This window comes from Cydia fagiglandana, chromosome 24, assembly GCF_963556715.1.
Source record: "Cydia fagiglandana chromosome 24, ilCydFagi1.1, whole genome shotgun sequence".
Classification (NCBI taxonomy): domain Eukaryota; kingdom Metazoa; phylum Arthropoda; class Insecta; order Lepidoptera; family Tortricidae; genus Cydia; species Cydia fagiglandana.
This window is the reverse complement of record NC_085955.1, coordinates 1,067,685-1,093,912: the sequence shown is the minus strand read 5'-3', so window position 1 is coordinate 1,093,912 and position 26,228 is coordinate 1,067,685. Positions and strand designations below refer to the sequence as shown.

At 41.0% G+C, this 26,228-nt stretch overlaps 2 protein-coding genes across 2 annotated transcripts in view; both read left to right on the top strand.

Moving 5' to 3' along the window:
* LOC134676249 (zinc finger protein 235-like) overlaps positions 1-17,283 on the top strand; it is a 57,206-nt gene extending 39,923 nt beyond the window's left edge. The window contains exon 8 of the mRNA XM_063534599.1: positions 17,121-17,283. The gene's annotated coding sequence lies outside the window, so the exon portion shown is untranslated. The remainder of the gene's footprint in view (positions 1-17,120) is intronic.
* The window catches only part of LOC134676568 (uncharacterized), a 52,413-nt gene that overhangs the window by 3,615 nt on the left and 22,570 nt on the right, over positions 1-26,228 (top strand). Inside the window, exons 5-22 of the mRNA XM_063534960.1 lie at positions 625-763; positions 3,011-3,121; positions 3,212-3,366; positions 7,725-7,901; positions 14,409-14,552; positions 15,598-15,762; positions 16,099-16,266; positions 16,994-17,110; positions 17,527-17,631; positions 18,781-18,871; positions 19,103-19,218; positions 21,178-21,265; positions 21,917-22,068; positions 23,160-23,267; positions 23,317-23,469; positions 23,625-23,777; positions 23,933-24,059; positions 25,496-26,073. Of these exons, the coding sequence (XP_063391030.1) occupies positions 625-763; positions 3,011-3,121; positions 3,212-3,366; positions 7,725-7,901; positions 14,409-14,552; positions 15,598-15,762; positions 16,099-16,266; positions 16,994-17,110; positions 17,527-17,631; positions 18,781-18,871; positions 19,103-19,218; positions 21,178-21,265; positions 21,917-22,068; positions 23,160-23,267; positions 23,317-23,469; positions 23,625-23,777; positions 23,933-24,059; positions 25,496-26,073 (2,847 nt within the window). The remainder of the gene's footprint in view (positions 1-624; positions 764-3,010; positions 3,122-3,211; positions 3,367-7,724; positions 7,902-14,408; positions 14,553-15,597; positions 15,763-16,098; positions 16,267-16,993; positions 17,111-17,526; positions 17,632-18,780; positions 18,872-19,102; positions 19,219-21,177; positions 21,266-21,916; positions 22,069-23,159; positions 23,268-23,316; positions 23,470-23,624; positions 23,778-23,932; positions 24,060-25,495; positions 26,074-26,228) is intronic.

Below are 26,228 nucleotides of genomic sequence, written 5' to 3'. Positions count from 1 at the left end.
GTGTTAATACGTTTGACGCCAATGTCTGTCTGTGGCATCGTAGCTCTGAAACAGATAGACCGATTTCGATGCGGTTTATTCATGTGAAAGCATTTTTTGTGCGTAGGGGTCATCCATTAATTACGTCACACGAATTTCTAGGTTTTTTGACCTCTCCCCCCCTCCTTGTCACACTTGGACACATTTGGCAAACCCCTCCCCCCTAGTGTGACGTCACATTTTTTCTACGAAGTCGCCAAAGCGAATTAAGTAAGTAGTACCTAAGTATTATCAATATTTTATCAAAATATTTTTGACGATATAAATATTAGTAATTTTATAACCCAAAACTGCTTAGGAAAGAAAATTAAACGAATAAAAACGATTATCGTTTTAAAAACTTGTTATTTAAATGTACAGCGAATAAAATAATTTAAATAAATTTTCGGTTACTGATGAAGTTAAAGTGACGTCACAAAGTTTGTGTCTACCCCCTCCCCCATGTCACAATATGTCACATTTTCTTGACCCCCTCCCTCCCCCTAAACGTGTGATGTAATTAATGGATGACCCCGTAGGCGGCTTTTGTAATTTTTTATTGAATAGTTTTAAAGCAACTGTATACTGTATCACTTATATTTTTAGGATACGGTGACTAAAGCAGCTCTCGAGGGCGTCTGCAGTCTGTTCAAGCACTTCGGCGACGAGCTACCCTGCGCCGAGCTGAACCACTTCTATGATAACCTCGCCAAAGTGTACATCGAGAAATCTGGCTGCCAGGCTGGTACGCACAAATACGAAGAAAAAAAGAAATAAAGAAAAAACTAAAGTGGCCCACTGATTGACGCCGAACGGTATCGGCCTGTCAGTTAGAACAAAATTTTGACAGTTCCGAACAACTGACAGGCCGATACCGTCCGGCGGACTGTTAATCAGTAGGTCCCTTAAAGACAGAAGAATGTTGGTAAAAGACACCTAATTACAAGCTTTTATTACAAGCTTTTATTTAGAGTCACCTGACCGTTGTCTGCAATCAAATCTTGCAAGTTAAGTAAGTAAGTTAAGTAAGTTAGTTAAGTCTTTGCATGATTTTTTATTTTTGCCCGTAATTAATATGTGTCACGTAATTGTTTACTGATTCTGGGAAAAATAGTAAAAAAAATACATCATCGATTTTCACTGCGAAATCAGTGTCAGAAGTTGCATAGGCTAAATCATATTTTTGTAAATATATAAATATTAGTAAGGGGTATCAGAAAAAAATTACTGCCATCAGAAAGGTACACTATTTGTGATATTCCTATGATATAGTTTGTAAATATAAAATAATTACAAACCCTGAAAAATCGGCTCAAAATCACATACTAAAAATCATCAACTTCCAGGTTTTTCCAAGTTTTCCGAATATTCCTCTTCAAACAAATGTATTTTTTATAAATTAAAATAGTGCGTAAATTTATGTCAAAAATCAGAAAATAGATTAGTGTTGAAAGTTGACAGTTTTAAAAATAAATATCAATCACCTCCGAAAGCACCTTTATTTCATAGGACAATGTTATGATGGAAATTTCCATCACCATGCAAAGAAGGGTTAAATTTGATCCACTTCCCGGTTTCCGATTGAGCTGAAATTTAATTTGCATTGTCACCCGACTTACATATGTATGCAATATGTAAGTCGGGTGACAATGCAATATTATGGTGTCATCGAGCTGATCTGATGATGGAGACCGGAGGTGGCCATGGGAACTCTATAAAACAACGAAACCTAATTGTGTTTGGGGTTTTTTAGAATTGTCTCGATGAGTATTAATTACCTGTGGAAAGAAAAGTACAGTCAGCGATAAAAGCTTGTACCAAAAATGAAATTTCTGCCAAAAACTTATTTTTAGATTGCATATACTCGAGGAATTGGGACAGATACTGCAATTACCATTTCGTACTAACTCAGTCCCTGCAGTATATACGATCTTGCATATATTTTTTTAGATTTTACTGTACTTTTAAAAAGTTGTATATCAAGGGTCAAAGTCAAAATATTTTGGGTAATTTCATTAATAAAAAAAAAAACATGTACTTACCTATTAACCCCTTAGTTTGTAAGCATTAGTAGTAAGAATATGTTACACGAAATAAAAATAATTCAATTCAATTACTTGATTTTACGCATACGGCTGTATAACGAATATAACTGTTTTGGCTATGTATTATCTAAATTATTTTGTTGTAATATTTTGCCTGTTTGTTTCCCAAGTTTAAATAAAAATAAAATAAAATAACGATTGAATTTACCTATTGGAAAATACATTTCTAACGAGTACCATATGTACATATCCTGATATAGGAATTAGTAAATCCTGAAAAGTAAATGAAACTTATTAATTTGCCAGTATAATAAATGAATAACAAATAAATAAAATTAACTCGCACTGTTAAGGTACGGGATACTTACCTAATATAAAATAAGTTAAGTTAATGTGTACATATATATTATGTTTCTAGTTTTAAGGACAATAATATTGTGTGCCCTTACAGGGTGTCATATATGTACCTACCATTTTATATACTTGTAACACCTTATGTATTATGAACATGACTACAGTGAAATAAAGAATAGTATATATTTTCAGCATGCTACAGTATTCTGGCCGATCACGCGTCGTTGTTCCGCGAGCGAGTCTCAGCAGATCGCGCGCTGCGCTTGAAGTTGTGGGGCGCCGCCCCGCCGGCCACTCTGCTCGGTGTGTACGCGGTGGCGCAGTGCGGGAACAAAACGGCATTTATAGTAAGTCCTTATCATAAACTATACAGTATAGTAGTATATTTCAGCATGCTACAGTATTCTGGCCGATCACGCGTCGTTGTTCCGCGAGCGAGTCTCAGCAGATCGCGCGCTGCGCTTGAAGTTGTGGGGCGCCGCCCCGCCGGCCACTCTGCTCGGTGTGTACGCGGTGGCGCAGTGCGGGAACAAAACTGCATTTATAGTGAGTCCTTATCATAAGCTATGCAATATTATAGTGGTTTATTTCAGCATGCTACAGTATTCTGGCCGAGCATGCGTCGTTGTTCCGCGAGCGAGTCTCAGCAGATCGCGCGCTGCGCTTGAAGTTGTGGGGCGCCGCCCCGCCGGCCACTCTGCTCGGTGTGTACGCGGTGGCACAGTGCGAGAACAAAACTGCATTTATAGTGAGTCCTTATCATAAACAATACAGTATATAGTAGTATATTTCAGCATGCTACAGTATTCTGGCCGATCACGCGTCGTTGTTCCGCGAGCGAGTCTCAGCAGATCGCGCGCTGCGCTTGAAGTTGTGGGGCGCCGCCCCGCCGGCAACTCTGCTCGGTGTGTACGCGGTGGCACAGTGCGAGAACAAAACTGCATTTATAGTGAGTCCTTATCATAAACAATACAGTATAGTAGTATATTTCAGCATGCTACAGTATTCTGGCCGATCACGCGTCGTTGTTCCGCGAGCGAGTCTCAGCAGATCGCGCGCTGCGCTTGAAGTTGTGGGGCGCCGCCCCGCCGGCCACTCTGCTCGGTGTGTACGCGGTGGCGCAGTGCGAGAACAAAACTGCATTTATAGTGAGTCCTTATCATAAGCTATGCAATATTATAGTGGTTTATTTCAGCTTCTTACACTATCCTGGCCGAACATAATCGTTGATCCGCGAACGGGTCTCAACAGACCGTGCGCTGCGCTTGAAGTTGTGGGGCGCCGCCCCTCGATGACGTTGCTCAGTGTATACGCACTAACGAAGTCTGTGGTCAACACAGCATTGATGGTGAGTCATTAACTGTAACAATTAAGCATGTTACTATCCTATAGTAGGGCATCTTTGTTCCGTGAACGAGTCTCAACAGATCATTGAAACTCGTTCACGGAACAGAGCAATGATGCCCAGTGTGTACGCTCTGACGAAGTCTGTGGACAACACAGCATTTGTATTAAGTCGTAAACTGCACCAAAATAGATAAAAGTACATACTACAAAATCCATACTAATACATTGTTATTTTTAATATTATAAATGCGAAAGTGTGTCTGTCCGTCGGTCTGTTACAACCTCTTCACGCTTAAAATAAAATAAATAAAAATAAATAAAATCACTTTATTTCAGACACATGTCCATATAAAAATTATGCTAAACTTAATATAAACTAAAAACTTAAACTAAGAGTTGCTTCAGTCGCCACATGACTAGTCTTATATTACTTTTATATTAATTTACAATATTGTACTCTAGGTACTGTCACTTTTTGTTCTCGCAGTGGTGAACGGATGACCAGTATCGGAAAATGGGGCTGTACAGGCTCTCGGAGACGGTCTTAAGTATTAGATTGTCTGAGTTTCTCAATCTCTCCCAGAAACCTGCTATCCTACTTCTGATGATGGCGAAGAAGTCGGGCACCCCTGCCTCTGCGAACATGCTCGATGCACTACAAAACCTGGGTAACCTCAGTAGAATGCGGAAAGCGTCATTGTATTGAACCCGCAGAGTTGAAAATGCTTTTCTACTGAAGTTAACCCAAAGTTGACAGGTATACAAACACTGACAAAATGCTCTGAACAGAGTCACTTTGACATCATTTGTACACCTCGCAAATTTGCGCGCGAGCATGTTACACCTGATGGACAGAGCTCGTCTTTCTCGTTCCATGTCAAGGTCATCTTTTAAGTCACTGCACAAGACGTGTCCAAGGTATTTAAACTTATTCACTACCTGCACCGGTGAGCCATTCAGAACTAGTTTAGGTATCCTGTCCGGACCTCTGCCAGCCCTAAAGACCATCATCTCGGTCTTCTGAACGTTATATTTTAGACCATGGGCCGCCGCATACCGTTCACAGATCGAGAGTAGCGTCTGAAGACCACTGATAGACGGGCTCAGCAGCACCATATCGTCCGCATAGCTGAGATTGTTTAGACAAACATCCCCGATATGACAGCCGATCCTGGCGCTGCTCAGTTCGACTATCAGCTCATTCACATAGAGGTTAAAGAGGTCCGGAGAGGTCAAACCACCCTGACGTACACCGCAGTCTAGTCTATAGTCACTAGACGTCGCGTCGCCCCACCTAACGCAGTTAGTTTGGTTCCCGTACCAGTATCTCAACAGCCCGACGATAGGTTTAGGTACCTTAGTGTCGAGCAATTTGTTCCAGAGAATATTATAATTCACCAGATCAAATGCTTTACTTAGGTCCAGGAAACACGCATAAACAGATGTTTCCCGGTCCACGTAGTAATTCACACTGTGTTTTAGGCTTAAAATCGCCGCGTCTGTTGAGAGCCCGGTACGAAAACCAAACTGTGCATCATTGATATCTAAATTACTCACCAGTGCAGGCTGTATAAGTCGCTCCAGAATTTTGCCCAGTATTGTACCCAATGAAATGGGCCTATAATTGCTGGCAGATCCCAGGTTACCCGTTTTGTTTTTAGCAACTGGCACCACAACGGTCTTCATCATCTCAGGCGGTAAATAGGTATGTTTGACGCACATGCAGTATAACGCACATAATTTGCCATAAATAACATCGCCAGCATACTGCACGTGTTCCAAACTAAGTCCATCATGCCCAGGCGATTTACCCCTTGTCATTTGTGCAACTGCTTTTTTAACATCCTGGGGGGTAAACCGAACTGAGCCTTCCGTTCCCGAGATCACTGTATCCGTTTGCGCCGCCGCAGGCAGCGGGTCGACCTTGAACCTACCAGCAAACATGTCGGCTATGAGCTTGGGCTCCTGCAGACCGTCCACACTAACAGGCAAGCTTTGTTTGGGGTTGAGTTTTTTGATACCGTTCCAGAACTTTACAAAGTTTTTTTCACGTTTACACGTAGCTAGTATGTCCATTTTGACCTTATCTTCATTGTCTTGACACCACTTAAGGTTATTTTTGAAGGTTTTACGGCTGTTATACATGTTATCAAATACTTCACCCGAAGACGGACGGCCTGCAAGAACCCACGTCTGAAAATGTACCCTGGACATTTGATGACTCTGCTTGACGTGTAAATTCCATCCCGTTACCTTCTTAGCCCTATTCCGTTCACCACCACGAGACGCAGAAGTGACGACGGCGGCTGACTGCAAAACAGTTACAATCTGACTATAAAGATTTTCTATATGTAGTATATGATTATTTGTATTATTACAGAATATTTCCGGATCGTCGAAACAAATATCACAGTTTGAACTATCACTTATGCCTACAAGCTTATTGTAACATATACGCGCGTAATCATTAATATGCGACAGGGACCTTGTACCCCATTTGATATATCTAAGATTGTTATTTTGTTGTCCGTTTACGTCTTTATTCATATTTATCGTTAAGCTTAGGTCACATACTATAGCCAGGGGCAGGTGATCCGACCATAGTACGTCCTGTAAGACTGTTACGGAATTGACAGTTCGCCAGGCCGCTTCAGTTGTGAGACAGTGGTCTAGCCACCGCCGGCTCCCGTGCGCCTCGCTATAATACGTGTATATGTCCGAGTCAACGCCTAGCGTATTTATGTCTGCACACTGCCAGGTTTGTTCCCTACAAAAACTCATCATTTCTCGCCCGAAACTAGCACTAGGGTGGGCATTAAAGTCGCCTAGCATGTACGCTAATTGCACGTCATTCTCTTCAATTATAGCACTTATTTTGGCTAAGCAATTCGTATATTCAGGAATGTTTTCAGGAAGGTCTACCGGCATATACACTGTAAATACTAAAAATGTGCACGACGACACTTTCACTCTTATAGCAGCTAGTCTATCACAGGAACAGTCCACAGTCGACACATTGGGAAATATATCCTTCCGCCACATCAATGCCAGGCCACCGTACGGCCGCCCGCGCAACGCGCCAGCAGACGTATCGACAGATGATGTCGCCATGCAGCTGAATCTGTTGTCAATTTCTTGCACATAATTTAACTCATGCGGCATAATCCAAGTCTCTTGCAGAGCAATAATGTCATATGTGTCACATAACTCACGTATATGTTGTACAGACCTCTTGACAGATTTACAATTAAAAGAAACTAATTTAATGTTGTTAGGCGTGCTATTCATGATTAAATTTTTTTTTTTGAATCAGTTATCGCTGCGCTGTCAGGCCTATTTTTAAAACGTCGGAATTTCACATCCATTGGCCAAAAATCCTTAGACAGAAACGATGGTAATCTACTCCTGGATACGACTACTTTAAAAGAGCTGAAATTAGTGTCCCATTTCGAAACTAATATTTTTACATCAATACAGGATTGACCCATTTCGGTTATGTACGACTTAATATCTTCCTCTGTCGTTGACTTCCTTAGCCTTGACACATATATTGCATCCAACAAATCAGCTGCTACGATTTTATTACATGTCGTTGCAGTTCCGCATAGATTACGTTTTTTCTGTTTCTTATGAGTCACCGTTATAAACTCATCCTTAAACCGTTGAACCGCTTTAGTTGAAATTTGGTAGGTAGATAGTTTGAGTCCCGAGGAAGGACATAGGGTAGTTTTTATCACAGAAATCACTCTTTAAGGGGGTGGAAAGGGGGGTGGACGTTTGTATGGGGAATCGATAAAAAGCAGATTGGATAAAAAATAAGCTACCCAAATTACTAACTCCACGCAGACAAAATCGCGGGCAAAAGCTAGTATAATCAAATATGGCGCCGTTTTCTTCAGTTGTTAACCATACCCTTGGTTTTAGTACTATAATATGTCTATTTTTATACTAATATTGCAGAATATATTAACAACCGAGGTCCTCCCCCACACCCAGTCGCCGTCCCACCAAGTGAAAACGACCGCGTTACGAATACTGGGCGCGACCAAAAGTTTCGGAGATCTGTCGCAGTTCACTGACGTACATACACTCGAGTACGAGCTGAGGGGGAAGGTGTCACATGCTGATGCTGAACTTGTAAGTAATTAAATAAATAAATATTATAATACATTTTTTACACAAATTGACTAGGCCCCACGGTAAGCTCAAGAAGGCTTGTGTTGTGGGTACTCAGACAACGATATATATAATATATACATACTTAAATACATAGAAAACAACCATGACTCCGGAACAAGTATCTGTATCATCATACAAATAAATGCCCTTACCGGGATTCGAACCCGGGACCATCGGCTTCATAAGCAGGGTCACTACCCACTAGGCCAGACCGGTCGTCAAGTAAGTAATTAGTGATACATTCAGCAGCAGAAGTTGCTAAGCGGGCCAGGTGTTCAAAATGATCTTGACTTTATTGTTAAGAGGATAAGAGCGTGTCAAGGTAATTTTGAACACCTCGCCCGCTTAGCAACTTCTGCTGCTGACTGTACAATCAGGCCCGGTTAATACGATATCATATCACGTTTAATACGTTTCTCGCGTAATACACCATTTTAAGTTGGTCTGTGTAACATGTTTTCATTTTTTCACGTTTGAGGCGCTTTTTAAGTCGCGTTTTTGCCATAGTCTTTTTAGGGTTCCGTACCCAAAGGGTAAAACGGGACCCTATTACCAAAAAGAATAGATAGTATAGAGGGGTCCTGTCAAAGTAAATTTTGTAGTCGCGGTACATTTACTGCCATCTATCGACACACGATTAAAACTTAAAATAAAATTGAAAATGTATAAATGAATTAATATGATATAATGAATTAGTATGTGATAAATAAAAGACGTGCGCTCGCGTTGTAGTTATTTAATGCACTGATTGGCCTAACGGTACATGAGTGAAAGAGACAAATATATACGGACTAACCTAACATCCCTCCACCATAAATCCTTAATACTACTTATAATTACTTATAATTAACGCGGGGTATATTCCTAAGTCGAGCGTTCCGAACGCCCTCACTGCTTGCGGGTACCACGGCGGCAGAACCGTCTGGCTGGTGTGTAGACGTCGAATCTTGTTGCGCGAGTGGAATGTTCGATGACGGTGGTTCCGCCGGGGCGATGGGTACGGTTGGTGATGGTAGCGGAAATGAAGCGACAGTCGTGCCCAACGATGACGGTGTATGCGCAGCGTCCGAAACGCGCGGCATCTGCGGGGCTGTTGGCACGTGTTGACCGCCTTGCCCGGCCGTGGTGGTTTCTACCGGATCGGAATCGGCTTCCATCCACTCCTCTTCCTCCTCTCCTCCCAATCTCTGATCCGAAGGGAAAGGCAGCATCGCCCAATTGAAACTTCTATCCTCCGTATCTTCGTTCAACCCATTGGTTGAAGTTCCGGTGTATCCTTTGTATTTATATATTTGATTCTTATGTTTCTTTATAAGTTGATCCATTTCCGGTACGTAGATTTCGTATAAACATCGGCCTAACTTATTTTTAACTATACCTTTTAACCACTTGTTTTTACTAATTATTTTTGTAAGTACATGTTCATTAATTTCAAATTCTACATTTCGGTTCCCCTTATAATATTTAGCCTGCAAATACTGTTTAGAATTCACATTACTTTGCAAATCCGTTGAGAGTGAGGATGGTGCATCATTGTTTACTAGCAATAAATCAAACCGGTTACGTAGCGGGCGGCCGATCATTAGTTCGGCAGGTGACTTGTCCGTTGTTGCATGTTTGCTATTCCGGTATCTGAACAAAAATTCTTGTAACCGCTCATTAGTAATTTCCTTCATTGTTTTTCCCTCCATAAGCAACCCCTTAATATGTTTTTTTAACATTTTAACATAAATTTCCACTTGTCCATTACTTGACGGTGAATAAGTTGGAGAAGTTATGTGTGTTATGCCGTTTAATTTGCAAAAATCTTTAAATGCTTTAGATGTGAAAGATGTACCATTATCGGTCACTAGAGTGTGCATTATACCAAAACGAGACATAACCTCTTCAAGTTTTGATATCACCGTAGCACTCGAATAGTTGCTAGTTAAAGGGAAACATTCGACCCATTTTGAAAATGCGTCCACCAATACGAAAAACATGGTATTTTGTATGGGCCCAAAAAAATCTAAATGGACTCTGTACCATGCCTCGGTCGGGTACTTCCATACCGTTAACGGCGCACGCGGCGGTGTCGGTTTACATTGAATACATACCATGCAACTGCCTACTCTTAATTCAATGTCGCGATCTATGTTTGGCCACCAAAATCGCGAGCGAGCCTCTGACTTTGTTTTATTTATACCTAAATGACTTCTATGTAACTCGTCTAGTATTTTTGATTGCAACACTTTAGGTATAACGATTTTGTGCCCTCGCATAATCACATCGTTTTCCTAAACAAGATCGAACCTACAATTAAAATATGGTTGTATTCCCGGGTTAACCATTTTTTTTGGCCAGCCAGAAATTAGAAATTTTTTTACGGTATGTAAACATTTATCGGTTTCGGTCGCGTTTACTAAATCATTCATGGTAACAGGTAGGTGACCGTCCGTTACAAAATTAATGTAAGTTGCTCGATCTAGCGGGGCCGGCGCGTGCGATCTGTGGGCCTGCGGCGGTCGAATGCTGGATGACGTAATCTCCTTATCAGCGACCGACGTATTAACAGCTGTTGCGCGACTCAAAAAATCTGCACAGTTATTTGCGCTTGCAACGTATTCTATTTCATAGTTGTAACTGTTTAAGAATAAAGCGTACCTCTGAAGTCGATTCGCGGAGACTTCTGGAACCCCTTTGTGTGGGTGGAAAATGTACATTAAGGGTTTATGGTCAGTCCGGAGGATGAAAGGCACTTCCAACCCATATAAATATTGGTGAAAACGTCTTATACCAAAAATTATAGCTGTAGCCTCCTTTTCCATCTGACTATAATTTCGTTCAGCGCTATTTAAAGACCTCGAGGCATAAGCAATCGGCCGTTCAACCCCCTGTTCTAATTGACCTAGGACGGCACCTAACCCCCAAGGTGACGCATCAATACTGAGAACCAATTTTGAATTAGGGTTAAAGTGCGCTAACACCCTTTCTGATACGAGTTCTTCCTTAATCTTCGCGAAAACGTTATCATGCTCTGTAGTCCATTCCCATTTTACCCCTTTCTGCAACAACCGGTTCAGTGGTCCTAAAATCGATGCAGCGTTAGGTACAAACACTCGGTAGTAATTCACTAGCCCTAGGAATGACCTTAGTTCGTTCACGTTTGTTGGTGCTTTTGTGGAAATCATTGCCTCAATTTTATTACGGCATTTATGAATGCCATGTTTGTCGATAACAAACCCTAAGTAGGTTACAGAGTCCTTAAACAGGTGACATTTGTCCCTATTTAGCACTAACCCTGCCTCTTGTAAACGACTAAAAACTTGTTCTAACCTCCTGCAATGCTGTTCTTTTGTTTCCCCTGTCACCAAAACGTCATCTAACAAGCACAAAACTCCTTCAATGCCCTGCAGTAAACTTTCCATGGTTTTTTGGAATATTGCCGGGGCATTTGATAATCCAAAAACGAGACGGGTGAACTTGAACAAGCCTTTGTGAGTATTTATCGTCGTTAGTAACTGAGAATCTTTATCTAAACTCAGTTGTAAATACGCTTGACTTAAATCTAACTGAGAAAACTGTTGCCCGCCGTGCAACTTAGCAAAAAGCTCCCCTGTTTTAGGCAAAGGGTATTTTTCTATTTGAAGCACTTTATTAAGCGTTACTGAATAATCCGCGCATAACCTAATTTCGCCGGAATGCTTCAAAATAGGCACTATGGGACTCGCATATTCGGAATGGTCGACCGGTTGAAGTACTCCCGTTTCAACTAACCTATTAATTTCCTTTTCAACTTTTTCTCTCAGTGCAAACGGAACTGTACGAGCTCGGAAAAAAATTGGTTGACTGTTAGGCTTAAGTGATAACTTTACTTTAAATTTATTTAAACAGCCTAACCGGGAACTAAACAGTGTTGGATATTTTACCGTGTAAAAATTTATTTCTGACTGGCTATGGCAGGGCTCGCAAGAGTTTACTTTAGATATCTGTAAGTTGAATGATGCAAAAAAATCTCTTCCGAGCAATGCCGAGGCACCCGTTCTCACAACATATATATTTATATAGTTACTTTCCCCTTCGTACTTTACCGATGTTCGCATAACTCCTACCGTATCCAAAATATTGTCAGAATAGCATATAAGTCGTGTGTCGGGCGGAGCTAAGGGAACATTTGGGAAATATCGGTTATACATATGCAGTGGAAGGGTTGTGACAGCTGAACCACAGTCGACCAAAAATCTAATATTCTGCCCACATACCTCAACGGACAAAGTCATCTCCTCGCCATGATGGCTACGTAAATTACAAATATGATTAGAATAACAAACGGACTCATTCTTACCATCATCATCGTTACTCTCATCGATAGAATGCAGCATGTTTACACGTTTCCTACGCTTGCACATACGTTTTAGGTGGCCTTTATTGCCACAGCTTTTGCACTTGTAACCTTTGAACCGACACTTATCGACCGTATGATTACTGTACCCGCACACTTCACATTCCACACCACTATTAGACGATGATCCTTTTGATACTTTGTAGACCTCGACTGACTCCGTCAGCTTATTGGTGTTGCTAGGCGCGGCCGACTGGCGCGCGGCGGTTCTCGCGCTGTGCAACGATACGGCGATTTCTAGCGCTCGTGCTAGCGTGAGGGTATCTGCATCTTCTGTGAATAGTCGGTCCCGCACGGGTCCCGCCTGCATGCCCAATACGAACCGATCACGCAGCATGCTATCCAAATCCGAACCAAATTTGCAATCGGATGCTAACAGACGAACTCTTGCAGCCCACTGTGTTAAATCTTCGTCCCCTTGTTGAATGGCCCTGTGGAAATTGTGCCTTTCTGCAAAAAGCGACTTTTTCGGCAATAAATGTTTGTCCACCTCTTTCACAATTTCTTCATAAGACAGCTCTTCAGGCGTCTTCGGTGAAATTAGTTCGCGTACCAATTTATACGCGGACTCGTTGAGTGCACTTAGCAACACGGCGCGTTGACGATCGACCCCCGTTTCTGTTTTAATTATTGCGTTTGCGCTGAGCCAGATGCTTAATCTTTCCTTAAACACCTTCCAGTCATTTCCAACTTCAAAAATAGGTAAATTTCCGATCGTCGAATTCATTATGATCGTCTATATCGCGTGAGTACTTTAAAAAAAAAAACCCGGACGTCGCCACTGTGATAAATAAAAGACGTGCGCTCGCGTTGTAGTTATTTAATGCACTGATTGGCCTAACGGTACATGAGTGAAAGAGACAAATATATACGGACTAACCTAACAAATATGTTTACGGATATATGATTATTAATTTTTATTGTTCCACAATGACCCATGTTCTTTCACTGATACGTGTTAAAATTGTTAAATATCAAACAGTGTCGCCAACGCCATCTAAACGACAATAGGCCAAAGGTATATGGCGCCATCTATTCGACAGTGACTTTTGCTTGACATCCGAGGCACGTTTTTTTCTTAGACTTTATTTATCTTATACGGAGTTATATATATCTCTGCTATTACTAAGACTCTGCTGTCCGTCCGTCCAAATACATATATATGTTAGTCAGTAAGGTATGTATTTGTAATATGGGCCTTGTCGCCTGATTTAAATAGTCTAAATAATATAAATAAATTTATCGCAAAACAAAAAAAATATAGTGTTACAGTGATAAATAATTATTTAAGTAATTTTTAGGGTTCCGTACCCAAAGGGTAAAACGGGACCCTATTACTATGACTTCGCTGTCCGTCCGTCCGTCCGTCCGTCCGTCCGTCCGTCCGTCTATCACCAGGCTGTATCTCACGAACCGTGATAGCTAGACAGTTGAAACTTTCACAGATGATGTATTTCTGTTGCCGCTATAACAACAAATACTAAAAACAGAATAAAATAAAGATTTAAATGGGGCTCCCATACAACAAACGTGATTTTTGACCAAAGTTAAGCAACGTCGGGAGTGGTCAGTACTTGGATGGGTGACCGGTTTTTTTTTTTTGCTTTTTTTTTTCGTTTTTTTTTTGCATTATGGTACGGAACCCTTCGTGCGCGAGTCCGTCTCGCACTTTCCCGTTTTTTATCTATCCGAAGCGTGATTGGGCTCGTGGACGCTCATAAAAGGCCTTTGCCCGTAAGACGTCGGGTTGATATTGACTCTCCGTTACTGCAATATATATACAAGCAGATACCATTGACATGTCCTCATGAATATCTCAGTTTCGTCGATCAAATTATAGTAAACTCACATATTTAACACGTTTACCGTCGGTGCATTATATGACATGCACCGTCAAACTAGCTCTGTCACGTCCAAGTGACGTCAGAAATGGGAATGCTCTATACATTTGTGCATTACCTGTAATGCACGGACGTATCGATCTATGTGAGTAGTGAAGGCGAGGGACAGTTAAAGTGTTAATTATAACAGCCTATATCCCGTAGTTTTTTTACAAGAGTGTAATCATTCGTTTCGTTTTGCAGATACTATGGTGCGTAGAATACAGCCTATCGAACAGCGAGCGACTGCTACAGGCAGCCATCTTGTTTTACGAGAATTTGCCGCAAGCCGTGCGCAAGAAGATCGTTGTCAAGGGCATTTCAAACTCACCACCGGAGCTCAAGCGAGTGAGTATAGTCACAGAATAAATAATAGTACTAGGTACAGAAGACTCACTCTCTAACAAAACGCGTCTGTCACGATCAGCACAGATATGGCCGCTAGGTGGCGACAGCGCCACGCGCGGCTTATGGCAAACCCCAAATTTGGGGTCGAACGGATGTACTTTTAGCTACCTGTAGCAAAGCGATGAAATCGCGGAGTGAGCCACGCCTGGTATAGTCTCGGACGGGGAAAATCATAATATCATATAAATAAACCTACAACCGGTGGTCAATGTCAACCCCCATACATTTTGTCAGGCGCTTTAAAGTACAAGCAGTGCGGAGAGGGTGCGTCTTATAATTTATACCAACATTTGATAAATGTTGTTGAACTGCGAACAAACAGCGCGCGAGCCGAGCGAGCGAATTGAGCGTGCCGCGGTAGCGGCCGGCGAAGCGCCAGAACAAAATTTTTCAATGGTTAACTATTTAAGGGATTTTTAGACTGGTTGTAAGAAATAAATTCTGCAATTCTGCTAGGCGTTTTGAACATTATTATTTATGTTCTTAGATCAACTAACTAATATAGTTTATGATCGTTCGACTATATAATTGTTATGAAAATTAACATTTATAAAATATGAAATTATGTACATTGAATGTTATTCAAACAGGAATTAGACATTTTATCGTTATACAATACAGCAATTATACCATGCAAATCTTATACTAAACAAAATTATACAAAGTGTGCATATACATTGTGAATACTACATTAAAAATGTGTATATTTTATATTACTGACCCGTGCGGAGACACTCCTGACTTCGGGCAAACTCGGCTCCGTTCGGCTCAGCAATGTTCCGAGCAATTATTAGGGTTGGCACTACTTGACGTCCTTTTGCGTGCACGACCACAGATAAGATAATGACTTGAATTTTGACAACCCTAAATAGCCGATACGGACAGCATGATTCGACCCTGAACCGCTGTCAAACTTCGGTTTTGTAGGAAGTGTCGTTTCTGTACGGTAGTAGTAATTAATTAATTATTAATTCTGTGGTTACAGGCAGCCATACAGTTCCTGATATCACAATCGTGCGAAGACCCGGATGCGCGCGTGTGGCGCGACCTTCTACAAGATGATGACGTCACGGTCGTGACGGCTGTCGTCCGGGAGCTGGCCGACTGTCTGGCAGCAGCCTTACAGGCGGTGCAGGATGACGAAATTGAGGTATGAATAAACCAGTCGTGTACAACTCTGTAATGGGGTTGGCCGGTTGAAGTATTTTACAGATGGCGCTAGCATAACTTGTACTGTAATTTGTAGTGTGCAATATGACTCTTCTTTTAGAGCACTTTTCTTGATTATGTCAAAAGTTTAATGGATCATATGTACTGTAAAACGTTGTACGATACACGTGCGAATAGGTAATTCGCAACTCGTGTCGGTTTTAAACGTTCCCTTCGGTCGTGTTTTGATTGATCGCCATTCGTTTCTCGGGAATTTCCTCTTTTCCGCACTTGTATCGTAAATAACTATTATTATTGTTATTAATCTATTTCTCAGGAGCTACCCCCAAAGCTGTCTTCCCTGTTACGCCTAGCATCTCTAGTTCCGCCCGCACATGCGTTACCGCTGCGTGCGTGTGGTCCGCAGCTGCGGGGCCTCGTTCACCACGCCGCTACGCTGAACGCCGCTAAAGCTTTGCTTGCGGGGGCCAGTGACTTGTATAAGGTGAGTGTAGAGCCATATGTAGAGCTACAAGCATCTCTAGTTCCGCGTCTTGACATCTTTGCTACTGTACAATCTTGGACTCTGGTTTCGAAGGGAAAGCAGCTTCAATCAAACACCTTGTTTTTATAAACAGAAGTATGTTTAATCTGGCACACAAATCGTCTCAATATATAAAAATAAATAAAAAATCTTAGGTATCCCACGATAGACAACCGTTCGCTAGTTCTAAACATAAAGAGCGACATCTATCGGGAAATTCAGTAAATAAAGTAAATAAGGCGTTTTATACAGCTACATTTGTGTCGCTTCACTTCAAACTCGGTTAAATCTATTCTACTCTCTCAGCAAATATCAACTACATCACCTTTTCTTAATACCAAAATCGTATAATTTGACAGCTGGATTTACCCGAGTTTGAAGTCAAGCGACTCATTTGCTGTAAGAAATGAACCTAAATTGTTAAATTAATATTATCATTTCTCTACTACGTAAAGGTTGTCTGGAAGAGATCGCTCTTTAGCGCTAAGACCGCATGTTACCTCTGTCTTTATGTATTAAGTATGTGTCATGTGTCTCTCTCTGTAAATGTTATTTTGAGGTTGTGCAATAAAGAGGTATTGTATTGTGAACAGACATAAACTTTCCACCTCGGAATACTTGTTTAAAGACCTCAAAGCGCCCTCTACATTCTCAATTTATAGTTTGTATCGCCACAATTATTTTTCAGTCAATACGACTGCACAGATGTCGGGACGAAGCCACGCTGCACGCGGCGTGTCTCGCGCTAATACAGTCTCCTGAAGATGTCGATATAGAGGCTGGTGAAATGCTGACCGCGCTGCAAGTGAGTATAGGCATAGAGAAAAAATTACATAGAGTGCTCACTACATACATCAGTTTTGGTACCAAGACGACTATTATTTTCGTATTCGACATCTAGCATCGAGTAGCGGAATTATCAGTACTGCTACTTGACAATAGATGTCGCGACCAACGAAAAATCTAATGCTCAACAACTTTCAGTAGATTGTGACATCTGATGTCAAGTAGAGGTACTGATAGTACCACTACTTTCTTTCTAGGTAGATTTGATGAATTATTCCACTTACGTCAGCTGCCACATAGGTTAGAAAATTTATTTGCATACATGGAATTCCATATAGGTCAGAAAATATTTTAATACCAATTTCGTCAGCTCCAGTCAGGACAGAAGTTTATATTCCACTTACGTCAGATTCCAGACCCTATTTTTTTTTTCAGATGATATTTTCGAGCGACGTAGACCCGAAGATACACACAGAGGCTTTAAAGAAATTCGACTATTTACTCGCTAAGGAGAGAAGTCCGGACGTAGACATTCGCGATGTAAGTACATGCCACATCTTGTGTATCATCATCATCATCTCAGCCATAAGACGTCCATTGCTGAACATAGTCCTCCCCCTTGGACCTCCATACGTGCCGGTTGGAAGCGACCCGCATCCAGCGTCTTCCGCCAAGGTCGTCTGTCCATCTTGTGGGTGGACGTCCTACGCTGCGCTTGCTAGTCCGTGGTCCGTGGTATCTTGTGTATACTAAGTGTTTATTCTTTCCAGTATTATAAGTTTCTGTCAATAGGGAATATTAGGCAAAGCTCTGCGTAGGTGGCACCACTAGCACATACAGTAAACAAACCTCATTGACTCACTCACTTAGTTTTAGTTGTAGTTTTCATAGAGGTACAATAATGATGACACGGGGGAGGGGCCAAATGACCGAACGAGATGCACTTATGGAAATTTCAGTAGGAGTAGCAGAGAGAGCGGTATTATTGCTTGTCCTTGTCACAGTCTCACTTTTTGTTTGTTCCCTACCAAAAATTTAGTATGTTTTATGGTGGGCAACAAATAACCCGACCGAATTACGTAGATTGTTTTTGGTATGTTGTCAGGAATGTTAAAACGTGTTTTTAATATTGTCGCTTTGCGTATATTTTGTCCCTCACGGAGGCACGCGTATAGCTCGTCTATGTAATACTAGGTCTATGTGTAGTTTTAGTTTTTTGCATGCCAGATGCTGGTGAAATATGTGTTACCTATTTATAATATTCTCTGACCATCTTTTGTAAAATATTTCATGCAAAATAAAGTTATTTGTATTTGACATCATCAATGACACATCATGTGTCACTAGGTCAATCACATGGCCTACCGTGAAACACGACAATCGAAAGTTCGGTTTCTGCCTCTCTATCACTCTTGCTTATTCGATCGATAGAGAGGCAGATAAAGGAATTTCAATTTTCGCGTTTCGCGGTAGGCCACCTGTAAACAAACCGCCTTGGTGCATCAATGTCATAGTGAAAACATGTCAAAAAACTGTTTAAGACCTAGTATGTATAAGTTACTCTATGGTTTACTAAACAAATTAGTGCTGCACTCTGGCGGCAGAACGTTGCAGTAATACTCCCACTTTTTTAGATAAAAAATATCGTTTTAGATATAAAAATAAATAAATATATTTTTAAATATTTAGGTAATACGCTCGTTAGAGAAACTGAGAGCGCGCGGCGACCGAACGGACCGGGACGTCCGGATACTTCACAGAGAAATCACTATGTTTTTAGGTGAGTTATATATAGGTTGGGCAAAAAATAAGTGCATTCCCGTTGCCAAGGAGGTTTTGGGATTATACTGAGCAACTTTTATTATGTGAACAATCCCGAAATCGCGAAATGCCATAAATACATTTTTTTTTGCATTATGGTACGGAACCCTTCGTGCGCTTCCGATTCGCACTTGCCCGGTTTTTAATCTTTTTGATGTTACTCATAAAGGTTAATATCCTACGATTTCAGGTAAGCACGGTACCGTAGATATGAACAATAACAGAGATACTTGGGACGACGCTGTTGTGGTTGACTTGAAGAAATCCCTCGCACTCACTTTACCCCACCAGGGGAGCTCTTACAAGGTAATACTAGAAAAATATGGTTTTAGTCTACTAAGGGCCTTACTTTACTTTGTTGGCGCGGTGACCCAAAATGAGTCTTGGCCACTTGCACCATATACTAACATCAAACATCAACATTTATTCAGCAAATAGGCCACAAGGGCACTTTTACACGTCAACATTGAATTTACACAAAAGCAAAAATAATAACATCAACAATTTTATAAAATAAAACTAACAATTCAATCTAACGTATTACCATTACTAAGAGATGTATATGGCCTCTTAATGTCGAATTACATACAAAATACAGATAAAAAAACACACAAAAAAAATCTATAATATTTAGAGGTGTAAATGTCTCTAGGTGTCAGAACTATAAGATTGTATAGTTTATCAAGTTATCCTTAGAGATGTATAGGGTCTCCAAGAGTCAATATCCTGTATAATTAATACATTCATTAAGAGAAAAGAAACATAACTCGGGGCTAACCGGTTAAACCTGGAGTTACCAGTACATTTTGACACAGGGTTAACGGTTTCACAGGGTCATAGAGAAATAGAGTCGAATTCGAAAATAATAGTTTTTTTTGTACCAAATCTGATGTATGGAGTGAGCACACTATGTACTTTTTAGGGTTCCGTGCCCAAAGGATCAAAAACGGGACCCATAGTCTAATAAAACATGGTCTTCTCTTCCCAGAGTGACACAAGGCTACGTCACAATAACATGGCCGCTATATATAGCGCTATCGCATATTATCATATAGCGCTGTCGCATGATGACGTAGGCTTGTGTCAGTCACGTGACCACGAAAAGGCGGGAAGAGAGTACCAGGCGGAGTATATTATTATACCATGACGGGACCCTATTACTAAGACTCCACCGTTCGTCTGTCTGTCAGGCTGTATCATGAACCGTGATACAGCCGTTCATGATACAGCCTGTTCCAGCTAGATACAGTGGAACCTGGATAATTGCAATCTCAAGGGACCGGCCATTTTTTGTCAATTAACGAGGTTTTTCATTTAAGCAGGTCGTGTCAATTAACGAGGTTCAAAAAATCGTTGTGTCAATTATAGAGGTTCTCATTAATAGAGGTTGCGTTCTGACAAATTTCTTTTATGGAGGCCAAATAACTTTTGAAAGTAGATTTACACGCTTACGTTCTGGGTTTTTGGTCTATATATTGCTTATGTCTATACTTGTATTTTTACACTACGTTAATTACTACTTTATTTTCTTATTAATCATTTGGGTTTAAAAAATTCCCTTGATTTGTAGAAGAAAATTTTATTAGAATGTAAAAAGCATACTTTGTTTTTGATTTCATCAAAAGTATTTCAACTACTACAGGCTGTGATAGATACCCAATACGAGTAAATAAATTGAATTCGGGATGAAGATACGAGTATAAATAAAATGATCATTGCTATTAAAATATTGTTTCTGCTGTCTACAACTACATTATTTCAATTACAGAGGTAATAAGTAAGACTCGTTTCAATAATGGAGGTAAAAAGAAGAGCAAAAATAACGGATTTTTTTAGCACAGTGTCAATAGTGTCAGTGTCAGTGTCTTAGTTGCGATGTGGTCAATGGCAAAATTAAGAAAAGCACTAAAAATCTAAATTTCAATTATAGAGGTTCCAAAATTTCAATTATAGAGGCCTTTTGGTCTCAAGGGACCGGGACTGGACTTTTGGTTGCCATTATTGAGGTTTTCCATTTATCCAGGTGCCAATTAACCAGGTTTCACTGTAGTTGACATTTTCACAGATGATGCATTTCCGTTGCCGCTAGCACTATAAGTAGCACTAATGGTAGCACCATATGTACTGTAATAAATATTATAGAGGTCTAAATCGTGGCTTAATGATTATAACAATTAACTTTAAAAAATATGCCACTTGAGTTTCACGTAAGGTCAAAAACTTAAAGTCAAAAATAGCAAATGTAATGTCATGTAATGTTTGTAGGTGGACCTCAAAACTATGTTGTTGCTGGCGTTACAGCAAGAGGACCCGCGCGCGCTGCTGACGCTACTCGCCATGTTGTGTGCCAACCGTATGTATTTATTTATGTATGTATTTTATCTGTAGGGTCTAAATACTGAACCAATTCTTGTCTTCGTAAAATATGTTATTATTAAGCATGCTTCAGTTAATATTTTCTTATATTTAAATACTAAATATATACAGGGTGATTCATGAGACGTGAGCAGGACTAATCCTGCACACTCAGTAACTGATAATTGATCGATCACCGGCGTATTTAGGTGAAACAACGACACTTTTTCCTATTTAGTCCTGCTCACGTCTCCTGAATCACCCTGTATAGGTATACGGTGCAAGAAAATATTTATACTTACCTCCTAACACAAGTATTGATATACTTACGTATAATAGAAAGTATCCACCACAAATTATTGTATAAATCCACCTAGATACCAAGTAAATAATTTTGAACTTTTTTGAATTTTGAAGGGAAACTTCTTTAGCGGCGCTGTGCACTTTTTGTGATGGGGAAAAATGTTAAACTCGCGAGAGCGTAAGACGTAAGACGCTTCGTAAGACGGACACGTGACCTGATCGAAAAACTGTTACAATGTCATTGAGTTTTCACTTCTGCCGGCACTCCCGGAGTGAAACCCGTTGTTCTTTTTAAATTTGAATTACCAGGAAAAGTTCTAGGTGTAATAATAATGGTAACTTCTAGTGTCCTCCAACAAAGAAATGAGTACACAGCGAGCGATAATCCGCGTCGCTCGTGCGTTGGCGAACGCGCACGCCGCGGGCGGCGGCGACTACGCCGCGCACATACAACACGCGGTGCGCCTGTGTGACGCAGCCGGCGTGGATTTATTGCAGGTATGTAGTCTGTGATATATCGGGTGTGGCCTGTAATATGAGCAAAAATTAAACTGTAGGCTGTACTCCTCATACTGACGAACATTTGTTCAGCAGCTTTTAAAAATAACTTGTGGTTTGATTTTTAATACACTTTAAAGTTTATTCTAAGACGCAATGTATTGCGAATTTTGTTATGTTTAAGGCGTGACAAGCAACGTCAATCACAATGATATGGCGTGAAAATGGCGTCCATTGAAGATAATATTTATTTTGTATGAAAAATAGGGAGTCTAAATACTTCATAATTTTTTAAAGTTCTTGAACAAAAGTGTCACCGTTTGAGGAGTACAATTTTTTTTTAATTTATTTAGAACACAAACAGTCATAATAAACATATTACATATGTTGTACACAGTGTACAGAACCGGAGAGGTGATACAAACAGACCTGGAGGTTCATTAAATTTATGTTTTAATTATTTGCTCATGTTATAGGCCACACCCGGTATGTTGTGTAGTACCGTATCACAGCTGATCGCTCGGTTAGTCGAGTTCACTAACCGAGCAATCAGCTGTGGTTAAGATTTTCATAAATTAAGATTTTCATAAATAATTTAATGTCATAATTGGTGGTAGTTTTAACTTGTCTCTCGAAATATATCTTAGAATACGAACGAACCATTGCCATTTTATTAGTTATCCCAGTGTTCCTGGCTCCTATATATATATCTCATTCAGAATTGGTCATATAATATTACATACCCTTTAGAGGTAAACAAAATGTTATTTACAATACATACGATCCTACTTTAGAGCACTTTCCGTGCGTACGTCAAAAGTTTAACCTTTTGACCGCGTATCGTGCGCGGCGCGTCATCGTGAACCTAGCCGAAATGCACTAAGGTTGATATTGGGCTGTGGCCGCGGTCAAAAGGTTAAAGGACCATATGTACTGTAAAACGTTGTACGATACACGTGCGAATAGGTAATTGGCAACACGTGTCGATTAAAAACACTCCCTTCGGTCGTGTTTTAATTTATCGCCACTAGTTTTGAATTTCCTCTTTTCCGCAATTGTATCGTAAATAACTATTTCTCTACAATTTCCAGTACATAAGTAGCAGTAAGTCGTGCGGGGCTCGCAAGCTGCTGGCCGCAGCCCTAGCCGCGGTGTGCGAGGAGCCCGACGTGCTGCAGAGGGTCGCGGAGCGCGCCTCCGTCATGCTAGCCAGCTCTGAATGTAAGTTACATCAACAGTTACTTTCAGTACATTAGCAGCAGTAAGTGCGGGGCTCGCAAGCTGCTGGCCGCAGCCCTAGCCGCGGTGTGCGAGGAGCCCGACGTGCTGCAGAGGGTCGCGGAGCGCGCCTCCGTCATGCTAGCCAGCTCTGAATGTAAGTTACATCAACAGTTACTTTCAGTACATTAGCAGCAGTAAGTGCGGGGCTCGCAAGCTGCTGGCCGCAGCCCTAGCCGCGGTATGCGAGGAGCCCGACGTGCTGCAGAGGGTCGCGGAGCGCGCCTCCGTCATGCTAGCCAGCTCTGAATGTAAGTTACATCAACAGTTACTTTCAGTACATTAGCAGCAGTAAGTGCGGGGCTCGCAAGCTGCTGGCCGCAGCCCTAGCCGCGGTGTGCGAGGAGCCCGACGTGCTGCAGAGGGTCGCGGAGCGCGCCTCCGTCATGCTAGCCAGCTCTGAATGTAAGTTACATCAACAGTTACTTTCAGTACATTAGCAGCAGTAAGTGCGGGGCTCGCAAGCTGCTGGCCGCAGCCCTAGCCGCGGTGTGCGAGGAGCCCGACGTGCTGCAGAGGGTCGCGGAGCGCGCCTCCGTCATGCTAGCCAGCTCTGAATGTAAGTTACATCAACAGTTACTTTCAGTACATTAGCAGCAGTAAGTGCGGGGCTCGCAAGCTGCTGGCCGCAGCCCTAGCCGCGGTGTGCGAGGAGCCCGACGTGCTGCAGAGGGTCGCGGAGCGCGCCTCCGTCATGCTAGCCAGCTCTGAATGTAAGTACAGTCACCACACGGGTTAAGTCATTAAGGGTTCTTGCTAAATTGGAAATTCTATAGCGTAAGTATTGAACAACCAGTTTAGCTAGGACCCTAAATGGCGCAACAGTCGCGGAGCGTGATGGTACATGATAGGGTATTTGCCTGACTAGTCAAAACGGTTTCTTTTTAGGGTTCCGTATCCAAAAGGTAAAACGGGACCCTATTACTAAGACTTCGCTGTCCGTCCGTCCGTCCGTCCGTCCGTCTGTCCGTCCGTCCATTCGTCTGTCTGTCACCAGGCTGTATCTCAGGAACCGTGATAGCTAGACAGTTGAAATTTTCACAGATGATGTATTTCTGTTGCCGCTATAACAACAAATACTAAAAACAGAATAAAATAAAGATTTAAATCGGGCTCCCAGCTCCCATACAACAAACATGATTTTTGACCAACGTTAAGCAACGTCGGGCGTGGTCAGTACTTGGATGGGTGACCGTTTTTTTTGCATTTTTTTCCGTTTTTTTTTCTTTTTTCATTATGGTACGGAACCCTTCGTGCGCGAGTCCGACTCGCACTTGCCCGGTTTTTTTGAAATGTCAAAACGATAAGCAACTATAGAATCTATATGAAACAGAGAGCAAGTGACGTCACGGTCAAGATGCCAATAAAATTATCTGTATAAATTTGATCTTTAAATATACCCCGTTTTTTTTAAGATTATAATTTTTCTAACCTCAAAAGTATTGGTAATTAAGATTTTCTTCAGCGCAATAAAGATTAAATAAATAAACGACCATTAACATTTTTTCTACTTGCGAACTTCTTTCAACCACCCTGCAACTGATGAAATAATGCCCGAATGAGTATTGTTTTTTTTTTTAATAATAAATATTATAGGACATTGGCTACACAAATTGACTAAGCCCCACGGTAAGCTCAAGAAGGCTTGTGTTGTGGGTACTCAGATAACGATATATATAATATATGTATAAATACTTAAATACATAGAAAACAACCATGACTCAGGAACAAATATCTGTATCATCATACAAATAAATGCCCTTACCAGGATTCGAACCCGGGACCATCGGCTTCGTAGGCAGGGTCACTACCCACTAGGCCAGACCGGTCGTCAAAAGAGATTGTTTACATATCTACCTTTTTTCTTACATTGCTGTGCCCATCAGGGTTTCATGTGTAATTTGTGTACTTACCTGTACATGTATTTAATTATTTATGAATTTCAATAATTAAATACAGTACTATACAATATACAATACAATACTTGATATCGCGGCATAACAATGAAAGCGCCGATTACTGATTATAACATTGTATAGTCAGCCAAGAAAGTGGTCTACCACTTTTCTACTCTATCATCTGATTGATAGAGTCGAAAAGTGGTAAACCACTTTCTTGGCTGACTGTACATGTCTTTATTATGTTTTAGCCACGACCAAACGGGCCGGCCTCGACATCGCAGAGACCATACTAACATCTCTAGAGAACAATCACGCTCTAAGCAAAACCATTTTGCCCGAACTTACCACACTTATAGCATTAACTTACGAGAGCGACACGAAAACTATATTCAAAATCGCTTCTAAAGCATTCATAGATAAAAGACAACTTTTCGATAGAGATACGATCAGAAAAACAGTATTTAACCTTCTGGATAACGTTTTGAAAAGCAATGTATCCGATGTCAAAATATATAAAGACACTGTGAAAATGACAATTGAATTTGTGAAGAATTTACGAGACGTCAATTTGGATGAAATGTTAGATGTTGTTTTTGACATTAGTAAAAATTATGTCAATGTAAAAACGCTGTATGTGTTGGCAGTTATGAAGAGTGAGTTTGATTTTGACAGTGAGATGTCAAGGAAGATTTTAGGAAGGGAGGATTGTGTTTTATTGAATTGTTTGCTCGGATTGACTATCGATCGAAACGACGTCTTCAAAATGGAGGCGATCTTGAAATTTTTAGAGGAATATTCAGAAGGCGTTTTGGAGTTGAAATATATGGTGAGTTCAAAACAAAATGTGACGTCTCACGGGTAAAGGTACCTTATGGCGGTTGGCGCTTACGCTATTATTAACGCCGCTCCAACACTATAGCGGTGCTATGCGTCGTAAGCGCCATAAGGTACCTTTTCTGTGGAACGTTACAAATATATATA